Source organism: Schistocerca americana, chromosome 1 (genome assembly GCF_021461395.2).
Source record: "Schistocerca americana isolate TAMUIC-IGC-003095 chromosome 1, iqSchAmer2.1, whole genome shotgun sequence".
Classification (NCBI taxonomy): domain Eukaryota; kingdom Metazoa; phylum Arthropoda; class Insecta; order Orthoptera; family Acrididae; genus Schistocerca; species Schistocerca americana.
In genome coordinates, this window is record NC_060119.1 from 513,766,783 (window position 1) to 513,792,810 (window position 26,028).

General features: G+C 38.0%; 1 protein-coding gene across 1 annotated transcript in view; it reads left to right on the plus strand.

Annotated features, from left to right (window-relative positions):
• Nucleotides 1-26,028, plus strand: part of LOC124624481 (mediator of RNA polymerase II transcription subunit 27) — a 55,263-nt gene that overhangs the window by 23,666 nt on the left and 5,569 nt on the right. Inside the window, exons 2-5 of the mRNA XM_047149109.1 lie at nucleotides 5,603-5,747; nucleotides 5,824-5,948; nucleotides 18,097-18,190; nucleotides 24,794-25,000. Coding sequence (XP_047005065.1) covers nucleotides 5,603-5,747; nucleotides 5,824-5,948; nucleotides 18,097-18,190; nucleotides 24,794-25,000 — 571 coding nt within the window. The remainder of the gene's footprint in view (nucleotides 1-5,602; nucleotides 5,748-5,823; nucleotides 5,949-18,096; nucleotides 18,191-24,793; nucleotides 25,001-26,028) is intronic.

Sequence of the window (26,028 nt, forward strand, 5' to 3'; positions counted from 1 at the left end):
GTAGTTCTAATGGAATGTTGTCTACTCCCGGGGCCTTGTTTCAACTTAGGTCTTTCAGTGCTCTATCAAACTCTTCGCACAGTATCGTGTATCCCACTTCATCTTCATCTACATTCTCTTCCATTTCCATAATATTGTCCTCAAGAGCATCGCCCTTGTGTAGACCCTCTATATACTCCTTCCACCTTTCTGCATTCCCTTCTTTGCTTAGAACTGGGTTTCCATCTGAGCTCTTGATATTCATGCAAGTGGTTCTCTTTTCTCCAAAGGTCTCTTTAATTTTCCTTTAAGCAGTATCTATTTTACCCCTAGTGAGATAAGCCTATACGTCCTTACATTTGCCCTCTAGCCATCCCTGCTTAGCCATTTTGCACTTCCTGTCAATCTCATTTTTGAGATGTTTGTATTCCTTTTTGCATGCTTCATTTACTGCATTTTTATATTTTCTTCTTTCATCAATTAAATTCAATATTTCTTCTGTTACCCAAGGATTTCTACTGGCCCTCATATTTTTACCTACTTGATAATCTGCTGCCATCACTACTTCATCCCTCAAAGCTACCCATTCTTCTTCTACTGTATTTCTTTCCCCCATTCCTGTCAATTGTTCCCTTATGCTCTGCCTGAAACTCTGTACAACCTCTGGTTTAGTCAGTTTATCCAGGTCCCATCTCCTTAAATTCCCACATTTTTGCAGTTTCTTCAGTTTTAATCTGCAGTTCATAACCAATAGATTTTGGTCGGAGTCCACATCTGCCCCTGGAAATGTCGTACAATTTAAAACCTGTTCCTGAATCTCTGTCGTACCATTATATAACCAATCTGATACCTTCTAGTATCTCCAGGATTCTTCCATGTATACAACCTTCTTTCATGATTCTTGAACCAAGTGTTAGCGATGAGTTAGCTATGGTCTGTGCAAAATTCTACCAGACAGTTTCCTCTTTCATTTCTTACCCCCAATCCATATTCACCTACTATGTTTCCTACTCTCAAATTCCAGTCACCCATGACTATTAAATTTTCGTCTCCCTTCACTACCTGAATAATTTCTTTTATCTCATCATACATTTCATCAATTTCTCCATCATCTGCAGAGCTAGTTGGCTTATAAACTTCTACTGCTGTAGTAGGTATGGGCTTCGTGTCTATCTTGGCCACAATAATGCGTTCGCTATGTTGTTTGTAGTAGCTTACCTGCACTCTTACTTTTTTTATTCATTATTAAACCTACACCTGCATTACCCCTATTCGATTTTGTATTTATAACCCTGTATTCACCTGACCAAAAATCTTGTTCCTCCTGCCACCGAACTGCACTAATTCCCACTATGTCTAACTTTAACCTATCCATTTCCCTTTTTAGATTTTCTAACCTACCTGCCCAATTAAGGGATCTGACATTCCATACTCCGATCCGTAGAACACCAGTTGTCTTTCTCCTGATAATGACATCCTCTTGAGTAGTCCCTGCCGTAGATCCGAATGGGGGACTATTTTACCTCCAGAATATTTTACCCAAGGGGACGCCATCATCATTTAACCATACAGTAAAGCTGCATGCCCTCGGGAAAAATTACATCTGTAGTTTCCCCTTGCTTTCAGCCATTCACAGTACCAGCACAGCAAGGTCGTTTTGGTTAGTGTTACAAGGCCAGATCAGTCAATCATCCAGACTGTTGCCCCTGCAACTACTGAAAAGGCTCTTCAGGAACCACACGTTTGTCTGGCCTCTCAACATATACCCCTCCGTTGTGGTTGCTTGTTATGTTAGTAGATATATTAAGAAAAGGCAAACCAATGTTTGTAGCATTTGTAGACTAAGAGAAAGATTTTGACAATGTTGACTGGAATACTCTCTTTCAAATTCTGAAGGTGGCAGGGGTAAAATACAGGGAGCAAAAGGCTATTTACAATTTGTACAGAAACCAGATGGCAGTTATAAGAGTTGAGGGGCGTGAAAGGGAAGCAGTGGATGGGAAGGGAGTGAGACAGGGTTGTAGCCTATCCCTGATGTTTTCAATCTGTATATTGAGCAAGCAGTAATGGAAACAAAAGAAAAATCCGGAGTAGGAATTAAAATGCTTGGAGAAGAAATAAAAACTTTGAGGTTTGCTGATGACATTGTAATTCTGTCAGAGACAGCAAAGGACCTGGAAGAGCAGCTGAACAGAATGGACAGTTTCTTGAAAGGAGGATATAAGATGAACATCAACAAAAGCAAAATGAGAATAATGGAATGTAGTCGAATTAAATCAGGTGATGTTGAGGGTATTAGATTAGGAAATGAGACGCTTAAAGTAGTAAACGAGTTTTGCTGTTTGGAGAGCAAAATAACTGATGATGGGTGAAGTAGAGAGGATATAAAATGTAGACTGACAATGGCAAGGAAAGCGTTTCTGAAGAAGAGAAATTTGTTAACATCGAGTATAGATTTAAGTGTCAGGAAGTCGTTTCTGAATGTATTTGTATGGAGTATAGACATGTATGGAAGTGAAACATGGACGAAAAATAGTTTGGAAAAGAAGAGAATAGAAGCTTTCGAAATGTGGTGCTACAGAATAATGCTGAAGGTTAGATGGGTAGATCACATAACTAATGAGGAGGTATTGAACAGAATTGGAGAGAGGAGAAATTTGTGGCTCAACTTGACTAGAAGAAGGGATCGGTTGGTAGGACGTGTTCTGAGGCATCAAGGGATGGGATCACCAGTTTGGCCAATTGGAGGGCGGCATGGAGGGTAGGAATCATAGACGGAGACCAAGAGATGAATACAAGAAGCAGATTCAGAAAGATGTAGGTTGCTGTAGGTACTGGGAGATGAAGCAGCTTGCACAGGATAGAGTAGCGTGGAGAGCTGCATCAAACCAGTTTCTGAACTGAACGCAACAGCAACAACATAATTATGTATCAACTTTTATACAAGAAAAATTTTTATATATAATAATTTCGAAAATATTCTGTCCAAACCTAATATAAAGTGAAATTGGGCACAGGCAGAAAATATGTATTGCATTATTTTGCCCCCTCTACACACCTGCCAAGTTTCATCAAGATTATTTATTGACACTAGGGAATAGTCCCTTGTTAGTATAATACAGCTACCAGATCATCATCCATTTTCTTACCAGTGCTTCAGGTTTGTTGAGCAAGTAACAGAATTTTTCACAAATACATTTCCGTATTTTTAGCAGAAACCAGTCAGAAATTCAGATGCATTGTTGTAGGCTGATACAGTTAAATAAACTCCTATTTTTGAATTCTGATTATAAATTTTACCATGCATGTTTAGCAGTTTGGTCCAAGAAGTTTTGGGTATACAGATGAATTTACAGTTGAACATAATTTAGATAATACTCTATACGTTCTTTGTATCTTCATCAATGTTTGATTGTCTGTCCAAAGACAGATATGGTCAGCTACTCCCACAAATAAATCTTCAGTTTTACTTAACATAAATTCGATAACACCACTGTGAACATGCATAAAAATAGTAAATCATGAGGAAAGGCAATGAAAATTTATGCAACTTGGATACTAATGATCTTGATTTATCAGTTTCTGAACAAGTGGTACTTTATACAAATGGAAACTTCACTTATCTCTTCTTGGGAACATAACCTTTTTTATATTGACTCCTGTCAGTCCTTTAACACATTATAAAATTGACTTAGTAATGAGTGCAATTCACATACACATACACACACATTATCAGGACTATTTATTCTGTGATAATTATAGAAGAGATCAAGGATGAAAATAACAGACTACTAGATGATGTCAGCAAAGAAAACACATAGTTGTTTCCCGTACTTTACTGTATGACTGTCAGTGCAATTCTTGAACACATTCTGAGTTTGACTATAATAAATTTTCTTGTGACAGAAAAGTGACTGTCCATAAAAAAGCATGGATGTAGAAAACATTGCTTGTTCAAAACTCAACTTGCCCTTTTCTCACATGATAGCCTACAAACCATGGATGGAGGGCAACAGTCAGATTATATTCCTAGGTTTCCAGAAAGCATTTGACACTGTGCTCCACTGCAGACTGTTGATGAAGATCCGAGCATATGGCTTAGGTTCCCAGGTATGTTAGTGTATTGAAGCATTTTTAAATATTAAAACCCAGTACATGGTCGTCAATGACAAATGTTCATCAGAGACAAAGATGTTGTCAGGGGCACCCAGGGAAGTGTGACAGAACCACTTTTATTCTCCATATTTGTAAATAACTTGACAGACAGGATTATTAGCAATGTATCACAATTTGCTGTGGTGTATGAGAAGTTGCAGTCGTTTTGTGACTGTAGAAATATACAAGATGACGTACACAAAATTTCTAGTTGGTGGGATGAATGACAGGTTACTCTAAATGCTGAAAAATATAAGTTATTGCAGAGTAGTAGGAAAAAAAAGTCCTGTAATGTTCAAATACAGCATTACTAAGGTTGCAGCTTAACACAGTTACTCAAATTAAATATCTATGTGTAATGTTACAAAGTGATATGAAAAGTGCGACCCATTCTTGGGTTCCGTTTGAATGTTTGGGATCCCTACAAAGTCAAGTTAAACAGGTTCGTTCAGGATGCAAGTATTATGGAGATGCTTCATGAACTCAGATGAGAATCCCTGGAGGGAAGAAGTTGCTCTTTCTGTTAGGCACTGTTGCACAAATTTAGAGAACTGGGATTTGAGGCCAACTGCAGACTGATGCTACTGCTGTCAGTGTGTATTTTATGTAAGAACCATGAAGGTAAGATGTGAGAAATTTGCCTCGTATGGGGGCTTTTAGATGGTCATTATTTCCTTGTTCTGTTTGTGAATAGAACAGGAGAGGAAATGACTAGTAGTGGTACAAGGTACCCTCTGCCATTATTGTATGGTGGTTTGTGGAGTATGTATGTAGATATGGGAACCATTGTATAACCAGAAGGTTTTTTGCCGTATGACTTCAGTACCAGTTTATTAATAATGGATCCTTTTGGGGCCCATGACTGTTCTGTTAGACAATAATGTTGAAGAAAACCTGCCACCAGCCACATTTGAAGGAAGTTGTTTAATATGCAGCTGGTTTCGGACTTTACCCATCTTCAGGTGATTATAAACTCAATCTGTATTTAAGTCAACAACTGAATGTGTAAAGGTGAAACTGAATGTAATCACATGAGGATGTTCATAAGCCCGGAACCAAGTGTCTTTTAAATAAACCACCAGAAGTAACTGGTAGCAGATTTTCATCAACACTAAGTTAATTTTTAACTTTTCTTCATACACCCCCCCCCCCCCCCCCCTCCCCGCTCCCCAGTTATCTAAGCAAACTGTTTGTTACCTGCTGTTACATTTTCTGTATGTATATAAACATATTTTAATTATCAGATGTACCATATATGTAATAAAGTACACACTATATGGAAAGCTGTTCGTTCACCTTTCTTACCCAGTCTGTTGTTATCAGTGTTCTACGAGAGCTGTCCACTGCTTCTGTAATTGTTCTAATGTGATCTCTCTTGTAAATCTTATATAACCTTCTTTGACTTGACTCTGCTTTAATTATAAAACACACTACAACAAAATAAAATAAGTCCAAATCTTATTTGCAGAGAAGTTGAGCAGGCCGTGAACAGCCTAACACCACCACCAGGACCCTTTAGCCTTGGTAACACTACGTTTCTCAGTCAGGAAAGCACTCAGGAAAGGCAGGCCTTGTACCCACAGCTGGTGAACAGCTATAAATGGACAGATAAGGTAACTGCAGTTATGATGTTGGATGCTGCTGAGATGTAATATTTAACTGAACATTGACATAACTTGTATGTTTCAGGTGCACGAATACAGCAATCTTGCTTTTGCACTTCTGAGCCAGAACCAGCTAAAACGATCATACGTGATTGCAAGCAGTGGGAAGAGACGACGTAATGTACAGAGCAGTCATAATGTTCTTCCACAGTAAGTTTTTCTCATTAAAACTATATTTAAAGTTAATATTCTATTAAGCTATCAAAAACACCATATTTATTTAGGTCCATATTTGAATTGCAATGTCTGTCTACTAACGTGAGACTCCAAAGTGACACGACTGATAACGCAGTACAGCATAGGATGTGAAACGTGTAAAAGTATGCCTGTGTCTACTATTATACATATACTAGTAATTGTTTCCTTGATACTTGGTAGAGAGGCTTAAGTGGTACATACTGGATTTTGTCTGTAATTATTAATTTTAGTTTGTGTGTTTATGGTCACACGGGGTAGCCGCGTGGCCTGAGGTGCCTTGTCACAGTCTGCGCGTTTCCCCCCCCCTCTCGCTCACATATCAACAGCCAATTCTTCACTTCTCACAGGGTATGTTCAGCCACTTTTATGTGGTAGTTGTAAGGAGGGGGTGTTTTCATGTATATTTGCTTAAGATACCGGTGGAGATTGGGCCTGAACTACCACTAAATAATACCAACAGTCTCGGCTAACAATTGCACTCTAGCTGTTACCAAATGATTTATGTGCTCCACTTTGCTTTGAATTGTGCTTACGGGTTGTTTCCTTTTCTTATTTTGAAATGAGTGCAGAGAGCAATCTTGCTCCATCACAGGGTTTGAATATGACTCTCGCAACACCAGATGGAATCAGCATTCCATATGTACATTATTACATCGGTTCTGCCTTCCCAGGAGCACAGAACTCGGTCGTAGGCTGCCAGCCCAGTGAGAGGGAGGTATGGCTTGTCCACCCACTCCGCTCTTCTCACCTCGACAGCCAGAACTCCTAATTTGTTTTATGTTCATGGCTGGCTGCCAGAAAAGTGTCCGCTACAACATGAGTGTCAGTACGAGAAATGATACAGAATGTATAAATTATTCAAACCTGTAATCTGGATTTTGTGAAGCAAATTTAATCAGATTACCAACATTTAAAACTAAAAGTATTGTACTCATCAAAAGCAGCAACTCCATAACTTTGGGAAGACAGTTTCAAAATAATTAGTTGGAATGATATTATAAATTGATTCATCGCTCCTTCTTGGTGGCAAATAAATCTGTCGTCTCAAATTGAAATGTTCTAGTGTACACACAAATGACTTTTCACAGGACAGCATCCCTAAGGCACTCACACTCTTTTTTCATGGTGGTTCGTAGGAACGTTTTAATGCTCTTGAGCATTGAAACACACCACTCAACTTCTGATGTGGAGATAGGGATCGTGATTAGCAGTTTCAAATCTTTGACAGTTTTGTCGAATGTGTCACGAAGTTCATCCTCTAGAATCAGCGAAAGAAATGGAACTGTGTCAGCAACTGCTCTCAACTCAGGCCTAGCATAGAAGACTTGAAGCTCACCCTACAACTTTCTTTTTTCCAGAAATGTATGTGTGTTTTTAATTTCAAAGTATTTATCTGAAAAATCTGTTGTGTATTTGTCAAACTGATTTACATCAAATAATTTGGCTGCAGTGAGGTGTCCAGTTAACTGAAAATGTAATTTTATTTCAGAAAGGACGGCATTGCACACCTCCAAAGCATCTCTCTTTTTATGCCCATCCAGAATTCTTGGCTTCTTGACAGGCATTGTTTCGTCATTTTCGAAAATAATCTCATTAAAGGTGGAGTCAATGTCATCTCTGATGTTTTGCATTACTGCTTCAAAGTTCTGGTTGTCTTGCATTGCTGTGGTCAGTTTGGTTATCTTCTTCTGAAGCTGATTAAAAAGTATGTCTGCATGAGGCATTATCTTATAGAAAAATGATAGCCAGAAAATGAATCCGTTATCTTGCAGTCTTTGTTTGTATGAACCAGCTTTTTGAATAGTAGAAGATAGTTTTATGCTCTCACTTGTTTCAGTGACTTTCACAACAGTAATAAGATTTTTTTCCCTGTTTTGAAAAACATCTTTTACTATTCGCGAATGGTAATTCCATCTCGTCACACACTCGGGCAAGCTTTTTTGAATAATGCTATGCAATACTTTTGATCTCTGTGACGAGTTAGAAAAGACAGAATAATTAACTGAAAGGTGTGCAAAAAAGATGCAAGCTTTGCGATTAACAGAGACTGCCATAGACATAAGGTTGAACAGGTGGAGATAACAATGGATGTAGTTTGCATTTGGATATTTTTCTTTAATTTCGGAACCCCATTCAGTTTGCCACTAACAATGTTTGCACTATTGTAACTCTGAACTATTAATTTTGCTCGATCACTGCCCATTAATGGTTCAGTTTCTTTCAGAATACTCTCAGCTTTAGTATGAGCATTCTGACTTTCTGAATTAACTAAGTTCCAAAATCTTTCAACAGGTTTTCCCTCAACAACGTAATGCAAAACAATAACCAATTGGAATTCACAAGACACATCTGTGCTTTCATCCGCAATTATTGCAACATAATCAGCTTATTTTATTTCCTTACGAACTTTGTCATGGTGCACTTCCAACATGCATCGCAGTAGTTCGTTCTGATCTGTCTTAGAAATGCCTTTGAACACTGATGCTTGAATGAGATGAACTTGAAGATCTTTATCCAGTTCCACGCTGAGCAGAATTAGCTTGTGAAAATTGACATTTTATGTAATTTCATTTTAGACCATATATGCCAAATATCAGTTATTCCGGTCTTACACCAATGAAAATTTCCCCCAAATAACACACAAGGAAAATAAAAAACAGCGTTGGTTTCTTCACAACCACAAATCCATTTCTTCTTTTGGTAAATTTCTGGATTGAACTTACAGCATCAATGTTTTGTTGCTGCTGCAGATTCAAATTCAGGAGTGGCGTACCTAATGTTTTTATCTGAGTGTCCTGTCACTAAATGTCATTTTTAACAACTCATTTACTTTGTTCATGTTTGCTATTTTCACAGTCAACTGAATTTTCCCTTCCAGATAACACTGTACAGACAGCTATATATGGTCAATTACCTGATCTCGCAATTACTTCAACATGTTTGCACAGAACTGTACTACATGAACATAATGAGTATAAACAGAAATACTACATCTTTGTTTGGAAAACAGATCCTCAACAGTTGATGAATACATTAGTTTTTTGTTCTGTAGCAATAGCCCTGCTATTGTGAAATATACCAATATTGAAATAATGCCTCTTAGTTTCAAAATCTAAGGGCATAATTATATTCAAATTACATATAGCTTTTTATAATACTATTTAAGTGTATTATTTCTGTATTCAATTTAATTAAGCATTAATTAGTGTTGAGGAATGCATTAGCATAAACTTGAAGAAAGATTGTAAAACTGGATTACAAGAAATCTGCACTCTGATGTATGATTGCTAGATGGCAGATCGAGCTTCTAAAGGTCCTTTACTCTACTGCTCTCTGGCGGAAGGAATGTCAAGCTCTGAGTCAGAATATCTGTGGCTACACCTCCACCATAAGAAGTGGGTAGAAATCAATGGCTGAGCCTTTCACACAGCACTTATGAAGGCAGACAGTGCCAATCTGCAGTTGGCTCTAAGCTTCAGAAAACTACCACGAGAGTGCTTGCGGCATAACACACCTCTTCAAATCAGAAAATACGTACTCAAAAACAATGTTTTATGCGCAGATCACATAGATTTCCCTTTCTTTTCTTATACAAGTGGTGCCACAGCACAGTGGCACTACCTCAGAAACCGTCCCTGGGTATTTGTATAACCTTTTCGGAACTCACCATCTCTTTCGTCATAGAGCAAAATAGTAAGATGTAAGTGTGACTTTCCACACACCCAAAAGTGTTCATAGGACTACTAGTATTCATTATATGTATAAATGACCTGGAAGCTCTGTGATACTGTTTGCGGTTGGTGCTGTTGTACATAGGAAAGCTACAACACTGCAAAATTGTAGTGAAAGTATTAGTCCAAGGACTGATAGTTGATCCTTGTTATAAGTAGGCAGTGAAGTCCATTAATATTTGATTACACTAATTACAGTATATCACTATAAACAGTAACAATTGTAAAATATCTGCGTTTAATCAACTGATGTGACCGAAAGTGGAATGATCGCATGCGAGTATAGGAGAGGTAGATATCAGATGGAAATATGTTGGAAGAATTTTAACCACTGCCCATGAAAGTGTATGTATAAAAGACTGCAGTCCAGCCAATTATAGGAATTACTTGTTGGTCTGGTACCCATACAAATTAAGAGAAATAGAAGAGAGAAGGAAGATAAAAGAAGGTGGTGGTTTTTGTCATGGTTTCATTTAGTAAATGCGAGAGCGTCATGGAGATGGGTCTGCAGCTCATGATCTAGTGGCTAGCATTGTTGCTTCTGGATCACAGGGTCCTGGGCTCAATTCACGGCCGCGTTGGGAATTTTCTCCACCCAGGGACGTGGTATTTGCGTTGTCCTCATCATCATTTGGGTAGTGGTGAGACTGGAAATGGAAAGATTGGAACTTGTGCTGGCACTGATGACCATGAAGTTCAGTGCGTCACAAACCATCATCATCATCATGGAGATAGTAATCAACCTACATTGGTAGACAATGCAAAACAGATATTCTGCATCATGGAGAAGCATTCTGAGAGGGGTCTGGCAATATATTACTTTCTCCCTTATATAACCCACAGGATGATGAAGATATTCTTCCCAAGCACTTTTTGTGAATGGAACAGAAAAAGTGGGAAGTGTTTGTGATAGTTAATGCTTGTGGAGTTTAAATGTAGATGTAATAGTATGTGTGTTTGACTGGAGTTTAGTGTGGAGGAAAAGGGAATCCATTGACGTTTTTGTAGCACGTTGGATTAAAAAAAATCTGTCATCCAATTATTGAAAGTATTTGTGCCATTGGATATTTGTTGCACCTATCTCCCAATAATGTGATTGTATAAGGGGCAGTCAAATGAAAATGAGACAGATGGGAAAAGTAAGTGCACTCTTTATTATTTAAAAAGTAATCACCATAACTGTTAATATATTTATCTCATTGTGAGACAAGACAATCAGTTATTTATTTATTTATTCATTCATTTATTAACATTACAGAGTGACCCACCACCTTGGTAACTATGGTGGGTCGTTCACTACTAAAAACTAGTAACAAGCTGCAGACAGACCTTTTGTCTTTTTCTACAGCTTCTCTCAGGGCTGTTATTTTTCTTGTCTTTTACATAACTACATTGTTAATTAAAAATGTGATACATAACGTACATTTTGGAACAGGAAAACAAATTTTACTATATTCTTAAGAAGTACACTATAGATGAAAGGAAAGATTTAGATAATAAAAGAGATCCCTTTACATTCCTATAAAAAGTGTAAGGCCTTAGTAAACACTTTGAGCCTGTCTCAGCTGAATTAGCATATTCTATTCTACTTTGGGTACTACTATATGTATGTATGTATGTAGTGAGATTAGCTCTACATGGTTTGTGTACGAAATATGACAGTACTGCTTGTTACTGCAATTACTTCCTCCACTTGCCTGCACCATAAATGGGTGAGAAGCCTCGGAAGGTTGACCTCAAGCCTTCTCTCTCTGAAGGGCACTTCTTATGCGTGTTGCGTAGTCATGTTTGTGTAGCTGATTCGTATTATGCTGCATATGTATTTTTGTGTACAATATTCCCATTTGAGTTCCCGAAGCATCTCCATAACACTCACATGTTGTTCAAACCTATCAGTAACAAATCTAGCAGCCCACTTCTGAATTGCTTTGATGTCTTCCTAGAATCCAACCTGGTCCAGATCCCAAACACTCGAGCAGTTCTCAAGAATAGGTTGCACCAATGTCCTACATATGGTCTCCTTTACAGGTGAACAACCCTTTCCTAAAATTCTCCCAATAAACCGAAGTCGACAACTTGGCTTCCCTATCACATTTTGCAGATGCTTGTTCCACCTCATATCACTTTGCAGTGTTACACCCAGGTATTTAAATGACTTAATTGGGTCAAGCAAGACATTAGTAATATTGTATCAGAACATTACAAGTCTCTTCTTCCTAAACATCCACAGTAACTTACATTTTTCCTCATTTAGGGCTAGTTGCTGTTCGTCTCACCAGCTGGAAATTGTGTCTAAGTTGTCTGGTATCGCCCTACAGTCAGTCAACTCTGACACCTTACCGTACACAATGGCATCGTCCGCAAACAGCCGCAGATTGGTGCCCACCCTGTCCGCTGAATATCATTTATGTATATAGAGAACAATAGTGATCCTATCACACTTCCCTGGGGCATTCCTGACGATACCCTTTTCTCTGATGAATACTTGCCATCGGGGACAACATACTGGTTTCTATTATTTGAGAAGTCTTCGAGCCACTCGCATATCTGTGCTCTAATTCCATCTGCTCATATCTCCGTTAACAGCCTGCAATGGGGCACCGTGTTAAATATTTTCTGGAAATCCAGAAATAAGGAATCTGCAATTGCCCTTCATCCATAGTTCTCAGTATATCATGTGAGAAAAGGGCAAGCTGGGTTTCACAGAAGCAATGCTTTCTAAAACCCTGCTGTTCATGTACGTAAGCTTCTTAGTCTCAAGAAAGTTTATTTTATTCAAACTGAGAATACATTCAAGGATTCTGCAGCAAACAGAAGTTAGGGATATTGGTTTGTAATTTTGTGGGTCTGTTCTTTTACCTTTCTTATATACTGGAGTCACCTGTGCTTTTTCCAGTAGCTTGGGACTTTGCTCTGGGTGAGAGATTCATGGTAAATGTAAGCTTGGTAAATGGCCAAAGCCATTGAGTACTCTTTATAAAATAAGAGAGTTTGTGTCCGCACCTCTCATAGCTTTGCGAACAAGGCAGGCCGCCAGAGATTGTCAAAGGTGCCAGGTTTGTGTATTGCTATTGCTACTGCATAATTTTCTTGTGTATCCTGTATTATTTCCAGCGTGTGGTTTACTGCATCATCTATGGAGCTTTTGGGTGTAAAGCCATATTGATGTAGACTAATGCCAAAGAGCCTCCTGTGTGACTGTACTTGATTACACTGGAGCCTGTCCTGTACCTTAGCTAAAGTGTTCAAGAGGCAGATAGGGCTTTAAGTCTTTGGGTCTGTTGGGTTCCAATCCTCTGTTTTTTTTATGAATACTACTTTTTTTGTTTACCACATGGCAGAGACCCTACCTTGCAGCAATGGTCCATTCAGTAACACTGTTAGAAAAGGGGTGATCTGTGCAACAGGGGTCATTTGCATAACTGTGTTTTTGAGGGCTTCTGTGTGTGCCAACTGGACTGGGAGTCTTCTTATTCTTTAATTGTGTATTTGCTAATACTACTACTTTATGGGCAAGTGGAACAGTAATGGGGCCATTTGTTTAGCTGTCATCTATTTGTCATCATAAGTCTGTGAGATGTAGCTGGTCATTTGTCTTTTTGTCATCAGGAATGAGATTGTCCAGTGGGTATTCTATCAAACATCTCCAGCCGCTTGTAGTGCTGTCTGTGCACCTAAGTTGACAGTACTGTTGGCATCTTTACCTTATCTGTTTGGAGTCTGAATGGTTCCCTCTGTGTACTATATTGTAGCTGAGTTTTGACAAAACTGTTCGTGATCCTGTCTGGTCTTGTATAATTTGCTTTTATAGTTTTGCTTTGCATCATGTTATAGTTCATCTTTCTTCCCTCTATTGTGCTGTTTTTCCTTTGAGAGGTAATGTTTCCTTTTGTCTCTAGAGTCTTTCCTTAGTTTTATTAACTTTGTGGACCGGGGAACCATTAGCCATATGGAAGGAAAATTCAACATGTCCATAATTTTTGCCAGTCAGCCTTGTTCAGAAGCAGCCATTGTTTATGTTGATGTGAAGTGTGAGAGTTTGTGTTTCTTACATGTCTTTGTGATTGAGTGAGGTGTTATGGTCACTGTGTGCGGCATTTTCTAGTACTTCCCATTTGTTGGAATATATTACGGACTTCGCATTTGCTAGTGAGGTGTCAGTCTTGGTGGTTCCTCTTGCACTGTTGCAGTATGTAGGTGTTTGTCATGGTTGTATAGAACAAAGAGGCTGCATTCATTTATTGTGTCAACTACAAGTTGTCCCCCTATTGTCTGTTATGTTTGCATGTCATAGTGTCGATGCACATTGATGTCACTAAGTGTGAGTAGTCTTTTGTCCCTAGAAAATTGTGCTATACCTCTTATTGGGTCAGCAGAAGGCTATGTGATAGGAACACTATGCATACATGGATATGATAATCCAAGATTCTTGTCCATGCATAATTTCAGCTGTGGCTACATGTTCAAAGCAAAATTGTGTGGGTTTGTTTGTGACTGTGTAATTGATATTCGCTATTACAATCGCAGCCATAAGATGTTGAGTCCCAATAATTGTTATGAGATGGTTGGGAAGGCATGGGAGTTTCCCACCTTGCATGTAAGGCTCTTGGAGATGGATTACATTGCCTGTACTTTGTTCAGAAGTCTACCTGATTCTGTTTCAACCAAAGTGCTCCTATTGCAGTTTAAATGTAAGATCTTCAATCTTCATTGGGGGGTGGGAGGGGGGGGGGGGGAGGTGGTCTGTATTTGCTAGAGTCATATTCTGAATGTAGTCTGCATTTGCTAGAGTCATATTCTGAATGTAGTTTTAATTGTGTGTTTTGACCTAGTAAACTGCTTATACATGTTGTATCTTATTCTCTCTCTTGTATTGCTGTGTCAGTATGTTTATCTGTTCCTTATTTTTTGATGCCATGAGATGAGTTTCACTCATGCCTTAGGGCATCCTCTTATGTATGTTTTTGGTTGTTTTGTTACATTCCGTGCTACATTGGTGGAAGAATCATCTTTCAGCTCCTCCATTCTTAACAGAAGCCTGGTCTGGGAGATCACCTGCTGGAACATGTCGTGCTTCAACTGCCTTTGCTACACGATTGTCAATGGCGCCCTGTGTATATATGTCATCTACCTAATCAGTGATGTTAAAATATCTTTGCTGTAATATGTCAAGTTTGCAGCAATGGAAGATTGTTTCTAGGTCTGTTAATTGTGCTATACCCATATGTTGTAGCCAGGCGACCACACGTTGCCAATCTCTTGTTTTAGTTATTGGAGACTTATATTTGCACCTGCATGTTTTGTTAATTTGCATGTCTATACCAGTGTGTGTAAGGCGGTGGTTCATATCTGACCATTGTTATTGTAACCCACATTAGTGAACGTTGTCCGTAATGTCATATTTGATGCACTCTGTTTGCATTTCGTGCAACTGATTGTAGATAGGCAGTCGTGCCCCCCTACTGTATCACGTAGTCTGTTTCTATATTTGCATGGTGTGCTTCCAACTGTGACTTCCTATCAGCATTCTGACTTCTAGTGGCCTAGTTTTGCACATTTTCCACAGACTGATCCTTTATCACAACATTTTGGCGGATATTCTAGGTCCCAGCAATTGAAGCATTTCTGAACAGCTACAAGATCTTTGATGTGTAAGGCCTCAAACTGAATGTAGGATCTTTTTCCTTTTCAGCAGCAGAAGATGAACCCTTGGCATGACTCCCAGAATGATGATAGCTGTTTGTTTACCTTTCGGGCTTGTCTTGAACATTATTTTAACTTCCTCGTAGAACTCTTCATTAGAGAAGTGTTTGCTTAAGCTCATCTTATATAGTTCCTCTATTGAGAGACAAGATGGTTAGTCAGTGCCTTCATAAAAAAGTTTGATGTTACCTTTGGAACCATGATTGTACCCAGGTATGCACCTCTTCATCTAAAGCAAATTGACAGTCACCAGATGTCTTTCTTAAGGCTCCAAAAATATGGAAATCACAAGGGGGGCAGATTGTGAGTATCTGGAGGATATGTAAGGGCCCACAAGTTGCCAAGGTTGCATAAAGTACACTGCAGTAGTTCTGCTGGGCAGCACTTACACTCCCTCCAAGCAGCCCTAATCTCTCACTGTGCAATTTTCACATTTTTGTAGTCCTGAAGAAACACTTTTGGCTGTCAATTTGCTTCATATGAAGAGGTGAACGCTTGTGTACAATCAAATTCCCATAGAAAATCACAGACATTTTTCCATGAAGGCATTGACTGTCTCTTTTTCACAATGGGATAAATGTTTTAACAGCATGGTGATTACTTTTGAAATAACAAAGAGTTTACTTACTTTTTCCCACCTATCTTGGTTTTCATTTGATTGCTATTTATATTTCCTTGCACTTCCTTGTCAATCCCTGAATTTTATGGAGGCTATTAGAAACACTATATTTCAGATATCTCTGTGTTAACGTGCAGAACAGAGTTGCTGTCATCATCCCATAGCAGCTCTTCAATGTTCATATTGCTTAGTTGGGGTGTCTGTGATGTTTGATCTCCTGTTGCTGTTTTTTACTTTGATTTACAAATAATCACGAGTCAGCATGGCCACCAGAGGATGATTCTCACTGATTTCTATTTTTGGTAGGTGGAGTAGTTTTCAGTTTTTGAAGAAAATGCCACAACCCCTCTTCTGCGAATCTACATCTTCATCTACTTCCTAAAGTAATGGTTACCAGCCATGGAGATTAGCCTGTATCTCACACGAATCTGTTGTTTCTACAGGCATTGTACTAAATAGGTCTTCACAACCTCAAAAGTTTAGAAGTAGCATTGAAACACATGTTTAATTCATGAGAACTCATGCATTCTCAATTGTACAAGGGGAAAAATACAGTGTTTGAGAAATTTAATTACTTCATTGTAATTTGTCTTCTTACATCTTGAGAGAATGAGTTGAAAATTAGCAATTATTGGTTTAGATATGGAGTTTAGTACATTACAGTTTTGTCAGGATCAAGCCCTGAGATAGCTTTGTGTCATTCTTGAGAATATTTCATTTCATTGATGACAACTGTGCCATTATTGAATGAATTGATGATAACTCTGCCATTATTGAATGAAGTTTGAACTTTCACAATTTCATCCATAACAAATATCTTTACTGATGAAAGCCTATTGGTTTTAACGATGTTTATCTTTGGTGCAGTTGTTTCCAAAGAAATAAAGCCAATTTGATTTATAAACTAAGGGTTGTTGGTAGCCAGACTGATTATATCTTGAATTTTATTGTATATAGAGCTGCATGTTCAGCAACAGAAACTGATTTACACAATTTGCAGGAAAGTGGTAACGTAATAGTAACACCCATGAAGACTCATTTGTATTAGTGATGTACTACATTTTACACTTGGTATTAACGCCTAAATTTTTTCCTCCTATTTCTGAACCTTCTAAGATCAGCATGTAGTGCTTTTGGTTCAGACGAAACTTGCCAACATTACAGCAGATACTTGTATGAAGATAAGTTCAGTTTTTGTTGAATGATATAGTGCTTATTAATAAGTTGGGTGCCAAAAGAAAACTATGGATATAACCACCTGCGACACTACAAATGGGCTTTAGAATGAAAAAACCGACAGGGAAATAGACAAAAAAACCAGAAACCACAATATGTTGTAGATAACAGCTGAAGTAATGAATCAGTGGAGTACTCTGACACGTCACTGAACTTGCTTGAATGAACACTGATGTACTTTAGTGGTGGATGGACAGGTCACTGATTCAAGCAGGGTCAAAGTATTAATATTTCCTGATGTGAATTTTACTTCTGGCAAATCTTGTAAGGTAACTATTATAGTTACAATCAATAGTGGAAACCAGAGCAAATTACTTACATGTTAAATCCCGATTTAAAAGTTGCAATATGGATGGGACGAAACATAACCTGAATAAATGAAACAATTAGCGATTCATCAGCTAAGCAGAAAGCATGAGTCCACGATTCCTCAGGGTGCCTAGAAAATCATGGGCCCATGCTTTCTACTTACCTGATGAACCGCTAATTGCTTAATTTATTCACAGACAAGAAATATTTGGTCCCATCCATGTCGCAGGTTTAATGTGATGATCTGATATTTAAATAATTTGTTCTGGTTCTCACTATTGATTGTAACTGTAATAGATCACAATTGTAGCAAACACTTTTTCTAATTTAAAAGATCTTACCTGATGATGTGGCTTCAAAGCAACAAAACCAAATGTTAAATAAAATATTTACAAGAGCAGCAAAATGGTTATTATTCAAGATGTGTACATATGACTACAGCTATCACTCATACAAGATTTTGTGAGATACGGGTAGATAAACATCCTTTTTTATTTTACAGGGCAGTAGACACGCTGATAGCTGGTATTGACAGACAATTTGCTGATATGAACTTGACTGTTTCAAGACCATTTGGTTCCAATGCCGTTATGCAGGTAATTTGAAGAACACAATCTATAATGTTTCCCTGAAATTCTGCTTTGCAAATAAAACAAAATGTACATCCACTGTAATTCCACTGATCATGTAATCTACACATTTTCCTGTACACCAACCCAATGTACTATGCTGCCATGTTTCTCTTATGAACTAAACAATTTATGTAACCAAAGCACTCAATTTATTGTAGGGGACATCAGTAGTCACAGTAGTGTTTTGGGTTATGAAGATGGCAAAGAAAATGGTGAAGCAGTGATAGAATGGACTGATTCTATTGATTTGCAGTTAATACATGAAGCAAATTATCATCGTCTTTTAATAGTGAACGCTGGAAACAGGGCTAGAACACTGATCTGTTATTTGTCAGCAAGGCAGTATTGTCATAGTGTGTTAAAGACATCAGCATTCCAATACTAAACGCTTAGGATAGTCAAACGTTTTCCATGGTACGACCTAAAACAGTATCATTCAGAAGATGCCATAGCTTCAAGAAAGGAAATATGAGCAAGTTTACTGAGATGCTGGATAGTCCTATATCCAAGATAAATCCACTACCTGGATCATTCAATGATGGTGGTTGCTGTGCAGCAATCATGTAGCAAATCAGTTCCTTGTGGCTACTGCACCCAGTATATTCACAGTTTTAAAAGAGAGAATACCAAAATCTTGTGGGAATATGTGAAACATTTTGATGAAAATCTATTCAGTGAGCAAACTATGGATGCCGACTTGAAACTTGCCAACTATCTGACAGAAACGAAGAAAACACAATAAACTAAGAAAGTCTAGATGTGACAAAAAGCAGAATGAGATTTTCGCTCTGCAGCGGAGTGTGCACTGATATGGAACTTCCTGGCAGATTAAAACTGTGTGCCGGACCGAAACTCGAACTCTGGACCTATGCCTTCCATGGGCAAGTGCTCTACCAACTGAGCTACCCAAGCACGACTCACGACCCACCCTCACAGTTTCAATTCTGCCAGTAAAAAGACAAAAAGCAGTCAAAGACTACTACATCAGTTGAATAATGATCCTACTCAGACGGTAACTCTTACAAATGTATCTCCAAATCAGGTTATTCATCAGTTTCTGATGAGTGGAAAAATGGGAAAACGAAGTGTTGGATGTAATATACAGAGACAAGCTAAGCTGGAAACTAATGAACTCTCGCAAACTTTCAAGTAGCTGTTCAATAATGCGAGAACCATAAAACAGGTGGCATGGATGATGTACAGGTTGAACAAATAAAATGATTTGGGCAATTGACCGTGAAGTAGCTTGTCAAATTCTTTAACAACTAGTGCAACAGAACGAGATCCCTAAAGTATGGAGAAAAATCAAAGTAGTTGCCATCCTGAAACCTGGGAAAGAACTGTCCAACCTCAAAATTTATTGATCTATTTAACTCCTAAGTCATCTTCATAAGGTATTTGAAAGGCTTCTTTTGAACTGTTTGACCACTATGATTGATGCTCTATTAATAACTGAGCAGGCTGGCCTCAGACTTCAGAGGAATTGCACAGCACAAGTAGCCAGTTTAATTCAATACAAAGAGGGTGGGATTGAAAGAGGTGACATCACTGGAATTGTTTTTATTGATATATCTTCAACCTTTGATACTGTTTAACACCATGTAATGCTCCACAAGATCTACAGCATGACATATGATTATGGATTCATGGAAATAATTGGCACTTTATTGGCAGTTAAAAGTTGAGTTTCAAGGAAGGTGAAGCTACAGGAGAAACTGAAAGAATTGCTTGCTCTGAGGAAGTGTTTTATTCCTTGTAATCTTCAGTATATAGGCCTACACCAATGACAAACCAAGCCCTATCATGTGCAAAACCTTCATATGTGCAGACAATATTGCTTTACCAACCCAAGCATAGATGTTTGAGGAGGTTGAAAAAGTTCTTATGACAGCACCTAGAACTTTCACAGAGTATTATAGTAAGAATCACCCTAATCTTCAGAAAACACAGATGTGTGCCTTCCACCTCCAAAACAGACAAATGGTAAACTAAAAGTTAATTGGGAGGGCACAGAGTTGAAACCCTGACTTACTAAATACCTTGGTGTTACTTTAGATGTGTCTTTAACACACCACAAACATCATCTCAACACCAAGCTAAAAGTTTCTACCCAAAACATCACTTGGTAACACACTGACAGTAACTGGGGAGCCTATCCTCAAGTCATCAGAACCTCTGCCTTATCACTCTGTTTCTCTGCAGAGGAGTATGCATTTCCTGTGTGGTACAGCTCCGTCCATGTGAAGCAAGTGGACATCATACTGAATGAATGAAACAGCTTGACTGACCACTGGCTGTCTGAAACCAACACCTTCAGACAAGGTATATTGCTTGGCAGGTATTGCACCACCTGATATACACCAGAAAGTAGCTGCACACATTGAAAGGAGAAAGGTTAAGCTAAATTAACTCTCCATGGTCATCAACCATCAAGATCTAGGTTGAAATCCAGAAGCAGTGTTCGCAGTTCATTGTCAGCACTGACGTGTGTTATGCAGTGACAGAGAAGAGCTGTGGGCAGCTAGCAGTGACCAACCTCAAATGCGGATGAAGCCTACTGAGTGTCTACCACCTGAAGCTATGTTAGACTGGCTCACCTGAAGACGGCTGAATCAGGTGATGGTGAGGAGAATATACAATGGATCACCTCTGCTAGTGTCCATGCTGCCCTGAGTCACTCAGAAGTGATGAAAACTGAAGGCTGTACAGTTGCTGCTGAGAAATGGGCAAAGATCATTTAAGTTCACTATGTAAATTCTTCTGCCAGAAAAAGGAGCCATTGGCTCCGAAAATTTTTTCACATTTACTTAATCGCTGTATGTTTTCTCCTGCTGTTGCTTAGTGAGTAGATTTTTTTAACTATATGATTACATTACATTATTAAATTGTTGTTTCGGTGGCCACTCATAATATTGTTCAGTTATGTGATGCAGAATTTTGTATGTCTCCTGATTAGAGTAAATAAATTAATGCTTTGCAAGGTCAGCAAAAATGCTTTAGTTTGACCAAGCACATAATATCATTTCTGTTATTGCTATTCTTTCATCAGCAAATTTGAAAGAAAGAGTATGACCAATTTTCATGTCACACCCTTGTCCAGTGTCTAATAATTTCACTGGGACAGTGAACCATTCTTTTCGTTCCTTACTGTTATGTAATTTTTTTTGCGGATCCTATCGTAAGGCAAAGGTGAGTCAGGACAGAATTAAATGTAACAAAAACAGTAAGACCAATATATTCCCTTATAAAAAATGTGCTTGAAACCATAAATATGAAAGGATTTCCCTACATTGTGCTACCATAAAATTAATGTCTAGAAGCCGACTTTCAAAACAGAAGTTATAAAATTGACAAATTGTAAATTATTATTTCTGAATGTATAAATATCAAAGTTACAGTGAAATTCAGCTTGCATATGACAGTATTGAAATATTCTGTGCAAATCAAAATGTAAATGTTTGTTTGTTTGGAATTCTGTATCTTCAAATGTTCTTAGCCGATATGGACAGATACTGGATGGAGGATTAGGTTGTATACCCAATTCCCACCTGGTTGCCTCTCCCATCATGTGCTGCCAGAGACTGGGGTCATGTGTGCGAGAGTTGCATTTGTGTGTGTGTGTGTGTGTGTGTGTGTGTGTGTGTGTGTGTGTGTGTGTGTTTTCGACAAAGGCCTTGTGGGCCAAATGCTTATTTTGTGGAAGTCTTTTTGCTATGCCTATCTGCAACTCAGCATCTCCACTGTGGGTATGGTGAGTAGCAGCTATCCTTTCATAATATTGTTACTTTCCATCCTGGATTTTCCATTGATTGATTTCAGTTCCATACATATTAGAAACGTGCCCCCCCCCCCCCCTTTTTTTTTTTTTACCAGATTGAGCCAAAGCAACACGTGGCTGATAACAGCTTGTTGTAAATAAATTTGGAAATTTCAAACTGGCCGAAAGGTTTTGTAGATGAAATTAGGTGTTCGGATATAAAAATGGGAAATAAAAAAAGATTTTAATTATTTGAATGAAGATTATATATTTCAGAGTTGGTGTATCAAGTTAAGGTACCTAAATGCCATAGTAGTTTCTACTTACAGAGTATTAATATTGTAATTGAAAGAAATGATACATCAAAATTCATTGACATAATAAACACTTTGGCTTCAAAGTAAGCTTCCCTCAAACCACTAGAGTAAATGCACAGTCAGCAGCTTGTATTGATGATATTTTAAGTAATTGCCTTTTTGAAGATGTTTATAAATTTTCCTTAGATTTAGGAATATCTGATTAGTCTGCATGGTTCATAGAACTATCAAAAAATTTCATGTAAGAAAAGCCATGTGGGAAAGAACTTCAATCACAGAAGTTTAACTATTTTAGTAATAAATTGAGAGAGATTGATTGGCCTTTTGGCAGCTGTAGTAGTAACTTTGAGAATTTTTTAAATAGCTTTCTTGAAAGTTCAATGAAATATATCCACTTAGAACCATATGTAACAGAATGACTAGTATACTTAAATAGGGAACTCAAAGGACAAAAATTTATAGTGCCAGTAAAAGGCAACTGCACAGAGAACTAAAACATAACAGACAGAAGCATTTTATTGAGTGTGTTAGCTGTCATAAAGCTGTATTTTAAGAAGTTGCGAAGACAACCAAACAAATGGCACACAATAAGTTCATTTTAAAGTGTAAAAGGAAAACAAAGACAAGTGTTGTTCAGGCGTTAGAGTTATTAGCTGGGAAATAGTTAGGATTAAACTTGATGACAACCTTATTGTAAACTCATCTCAAATATCATTCTGTTTTAAATGTAGCAAAGGCAGACATTGATGTAGCAGAGTATCAGAGTAAAGCAAATCCCTTTGGACTTCATCAAGTAGCTGAGTAACAGATTTAAAAAAGATCGATAAATAATGTGGAAAATGTTATACTATGATTAAAAAACAAAAACTCTGCTGGGTGGGACCACATATCCACTAAAGTAATTAAAGCAGTGTATCTCATAATATAAGTGATGTATACCTTCTCTAACTCAAATAATAAACTAATTGTTAAAACTGTGCTCCTTACTGGATGTACTGAAGTATGCAGTAGTCAGAACTCTGTTCAAGAAAGGGTTGAGAGAAGACATGGAGAACTGCCATCCAATTTCAATTCTTTCAATCCTGTTGTAGGTGTTGGAGAAATTAGCTGCAACTTGGGTTCAAAATTTTATTTTAGCAAATATTATAAGTAATATAAAACAAACAAAAGCCTTGGATCAGAGGCTCTTACAAAAGCCTCTGACTTCATAAAACATGGCTTGCTTATCTACAAATTAGATAAATATGAGATTAAGCCAAATGCCCTGCAATGGATTGCATCATACCTGCAGAACTGAAAACAAAGGGTAACTGTCATTTCAAATGCAGTGAATTGTTATTCAAAATGGAGCACATTATCACAAAACTCCATTTTAGAGCTGTTCCAGTTCCTTTTCTACATAAATGGCTTACCATAAATATAAATTCACCACCAGTTCTTTTTGCAGATGTCTTGTGTACCTGAATCAAAAGATTTGGATTCTGTATTTTATGAGACTAAAAAAATCACAATTATACTGACCAAAACAAGACTGAGCTTGTTCAAAGTAAAAGTAGAGCATGGAATTGTCCTGTTGTTCCAAGTCTTTTCCTGTGATATTGGCTGTATCTGGTGTCTCACAAATAGCAGTAATAAACAGCTGCTTTGAAGACAGTCATATAGTGTGCTCTAATTAAAGAAAAGTTAACAGAACATAATCTGATAATGTGGGAGACCACATTCAGGTGAACTTGTTTGGCGCTACTTTAATCATTTGTGGGCAGTGCTTTATCTACTTAACTCTGTGTTAGTGTGTGAAATGGCACTGTAGAGTCAGCATTGTACTCAGGGAATCACGGTTCGAATCATGCCATGATTATACTGATGTAGATCGTCTGCAGTATACTTACTCAAAGTAAATTCTAAGATTGTTGCTTCAAGAAGTCTGCAAGTTACTACTTGCCCAATTCTTGTTCATTTAAGCTTGTACTCCATTTTAATACATTAATGTTAGTGAGAAATTAAACTATAGTCTTCCTTGATTCTTCAGCCACCTGATAACACTGAATTGGAGCTTTCCTGCTGCTTTTCCGAACTATTGCTGAGGCACATAGTTTTAATTTATCGCAAAGGTTCATTTCTGTTCTCACCCTCACTGCAGAGTGAGAGTTTTACTCTGTACTCAACTTTTGTCTGACTACTGAGCCACTGAATCCCTTATCCTTTGTCAAAATGGTAGACCAGCAGCAGATACAGCAGAGTCTCTATAGAGGTTGAAGAAATAAGAGGGATGTTCAAGCAGACAGAAACTGTGAGTTAGACTGTGAAGTTGGCTCAGATGGATCTATAGGAAAAGGCTGTCTGTGGGATTGATCTAAGATCCAGCATAAAGTTTTTAATGTGACTGAAACAATTTTCTCTTGAACAACAGTTACATCTGAAAATATCTTGTATTTGAGGAATTATTGTGATGTAGCTGAATTTTGTTCACTAATGTCTTGTCAATATTCACAGGTTACCTTAGGGAGAATAATGAAAGCTCTGGTGGCTTTCAAAGGTCTAATGATTGAATGGGTTGTTGTTAAAGGGTATACAGAAACATTGGATTTGTGGACAGAGTCCCGATACAAAGTATTCCAAAAAGTGACTGAAAATGCCCATGCTGCTATGCTTCATTTCCATTCACCTAATTTGCTTGAAATTTCAGTCCGCTCTTTCATGGTAAGTTGTGCTGTATTGTAGATAAGTAAAAGGTTTACTTTGGTTTAGTCATAAGAATGGCAGTGACACTTTAGTCATAAGAATGGCAGTGACACTTTAATCATAAGAATGGCAGTGACACTGTTGATTTTACACATGAAATATGTACACATGTTAAGAGTGGTGATTGTGTAAGAGTAGAGGGTCCTGAACTTTAAATCAGATAATTTTAAAATAGGCATGGAATCCCTTTTTCAGCATTCAGTAACTTCTATTTTGAAGATTACGCAACTGTTCTTCTAATCATGTGTTATTTTTATATAACTTTTATACTTAATTTAAGTTTGGTTAATTTCCTTGACACAGTGCTCATTGCTAACCATTGTTATGTGGAAGCAACAATCACATTTATTATACTATTCTGGGCTATCTTGCACAGATCAATGAATTTCTGGGAGGAACCCAATGTTCTGTCCTCATCATTAAAGGACATCTTCAAGGGGGATCGTAGCATTCTATGAATGCCTGATTGACTCCCTGGCTCACTACTGACTGTGGTAAACTAGTTTCCTGCCTGCTCCCACACAGAGATGTGATGGTACATATTTTCAAAACTTAACTGCATTTAGCAGTTACAGGTTGCTATCGTCTGCTGCTGTCCCATGGTGATATTCCAGTTGTCACAGAACTGAAAACATCTCACCAATGCAGTGCTGAAAAATAGGTATTCTTCTGTTATAATAGAGTGTTAAGACTGACAGGCAAAGATCAGAGTGATATACAGCTATCCTTGAAATCAAAAGTTTTCCTACAATTCACTAAAGATGCCGTAGACCACAAACGGAATATCTTGAAGAAACAGAATATTGCTATAGTCTACAAACCGACCTGGAAGATACAGGAGCACCAAAGGTTGGCCAAGGGAGCTTGCTGACTGCTGAGGGGGGGGGATGGGGGGGGGGGGCTGGAATTTAACAGGTAGTTTTGGAGACATGTTTGTGAATGGAACAATATACAGTCAACTGTGGCTGTGTGTGTGTGGGGGGGGG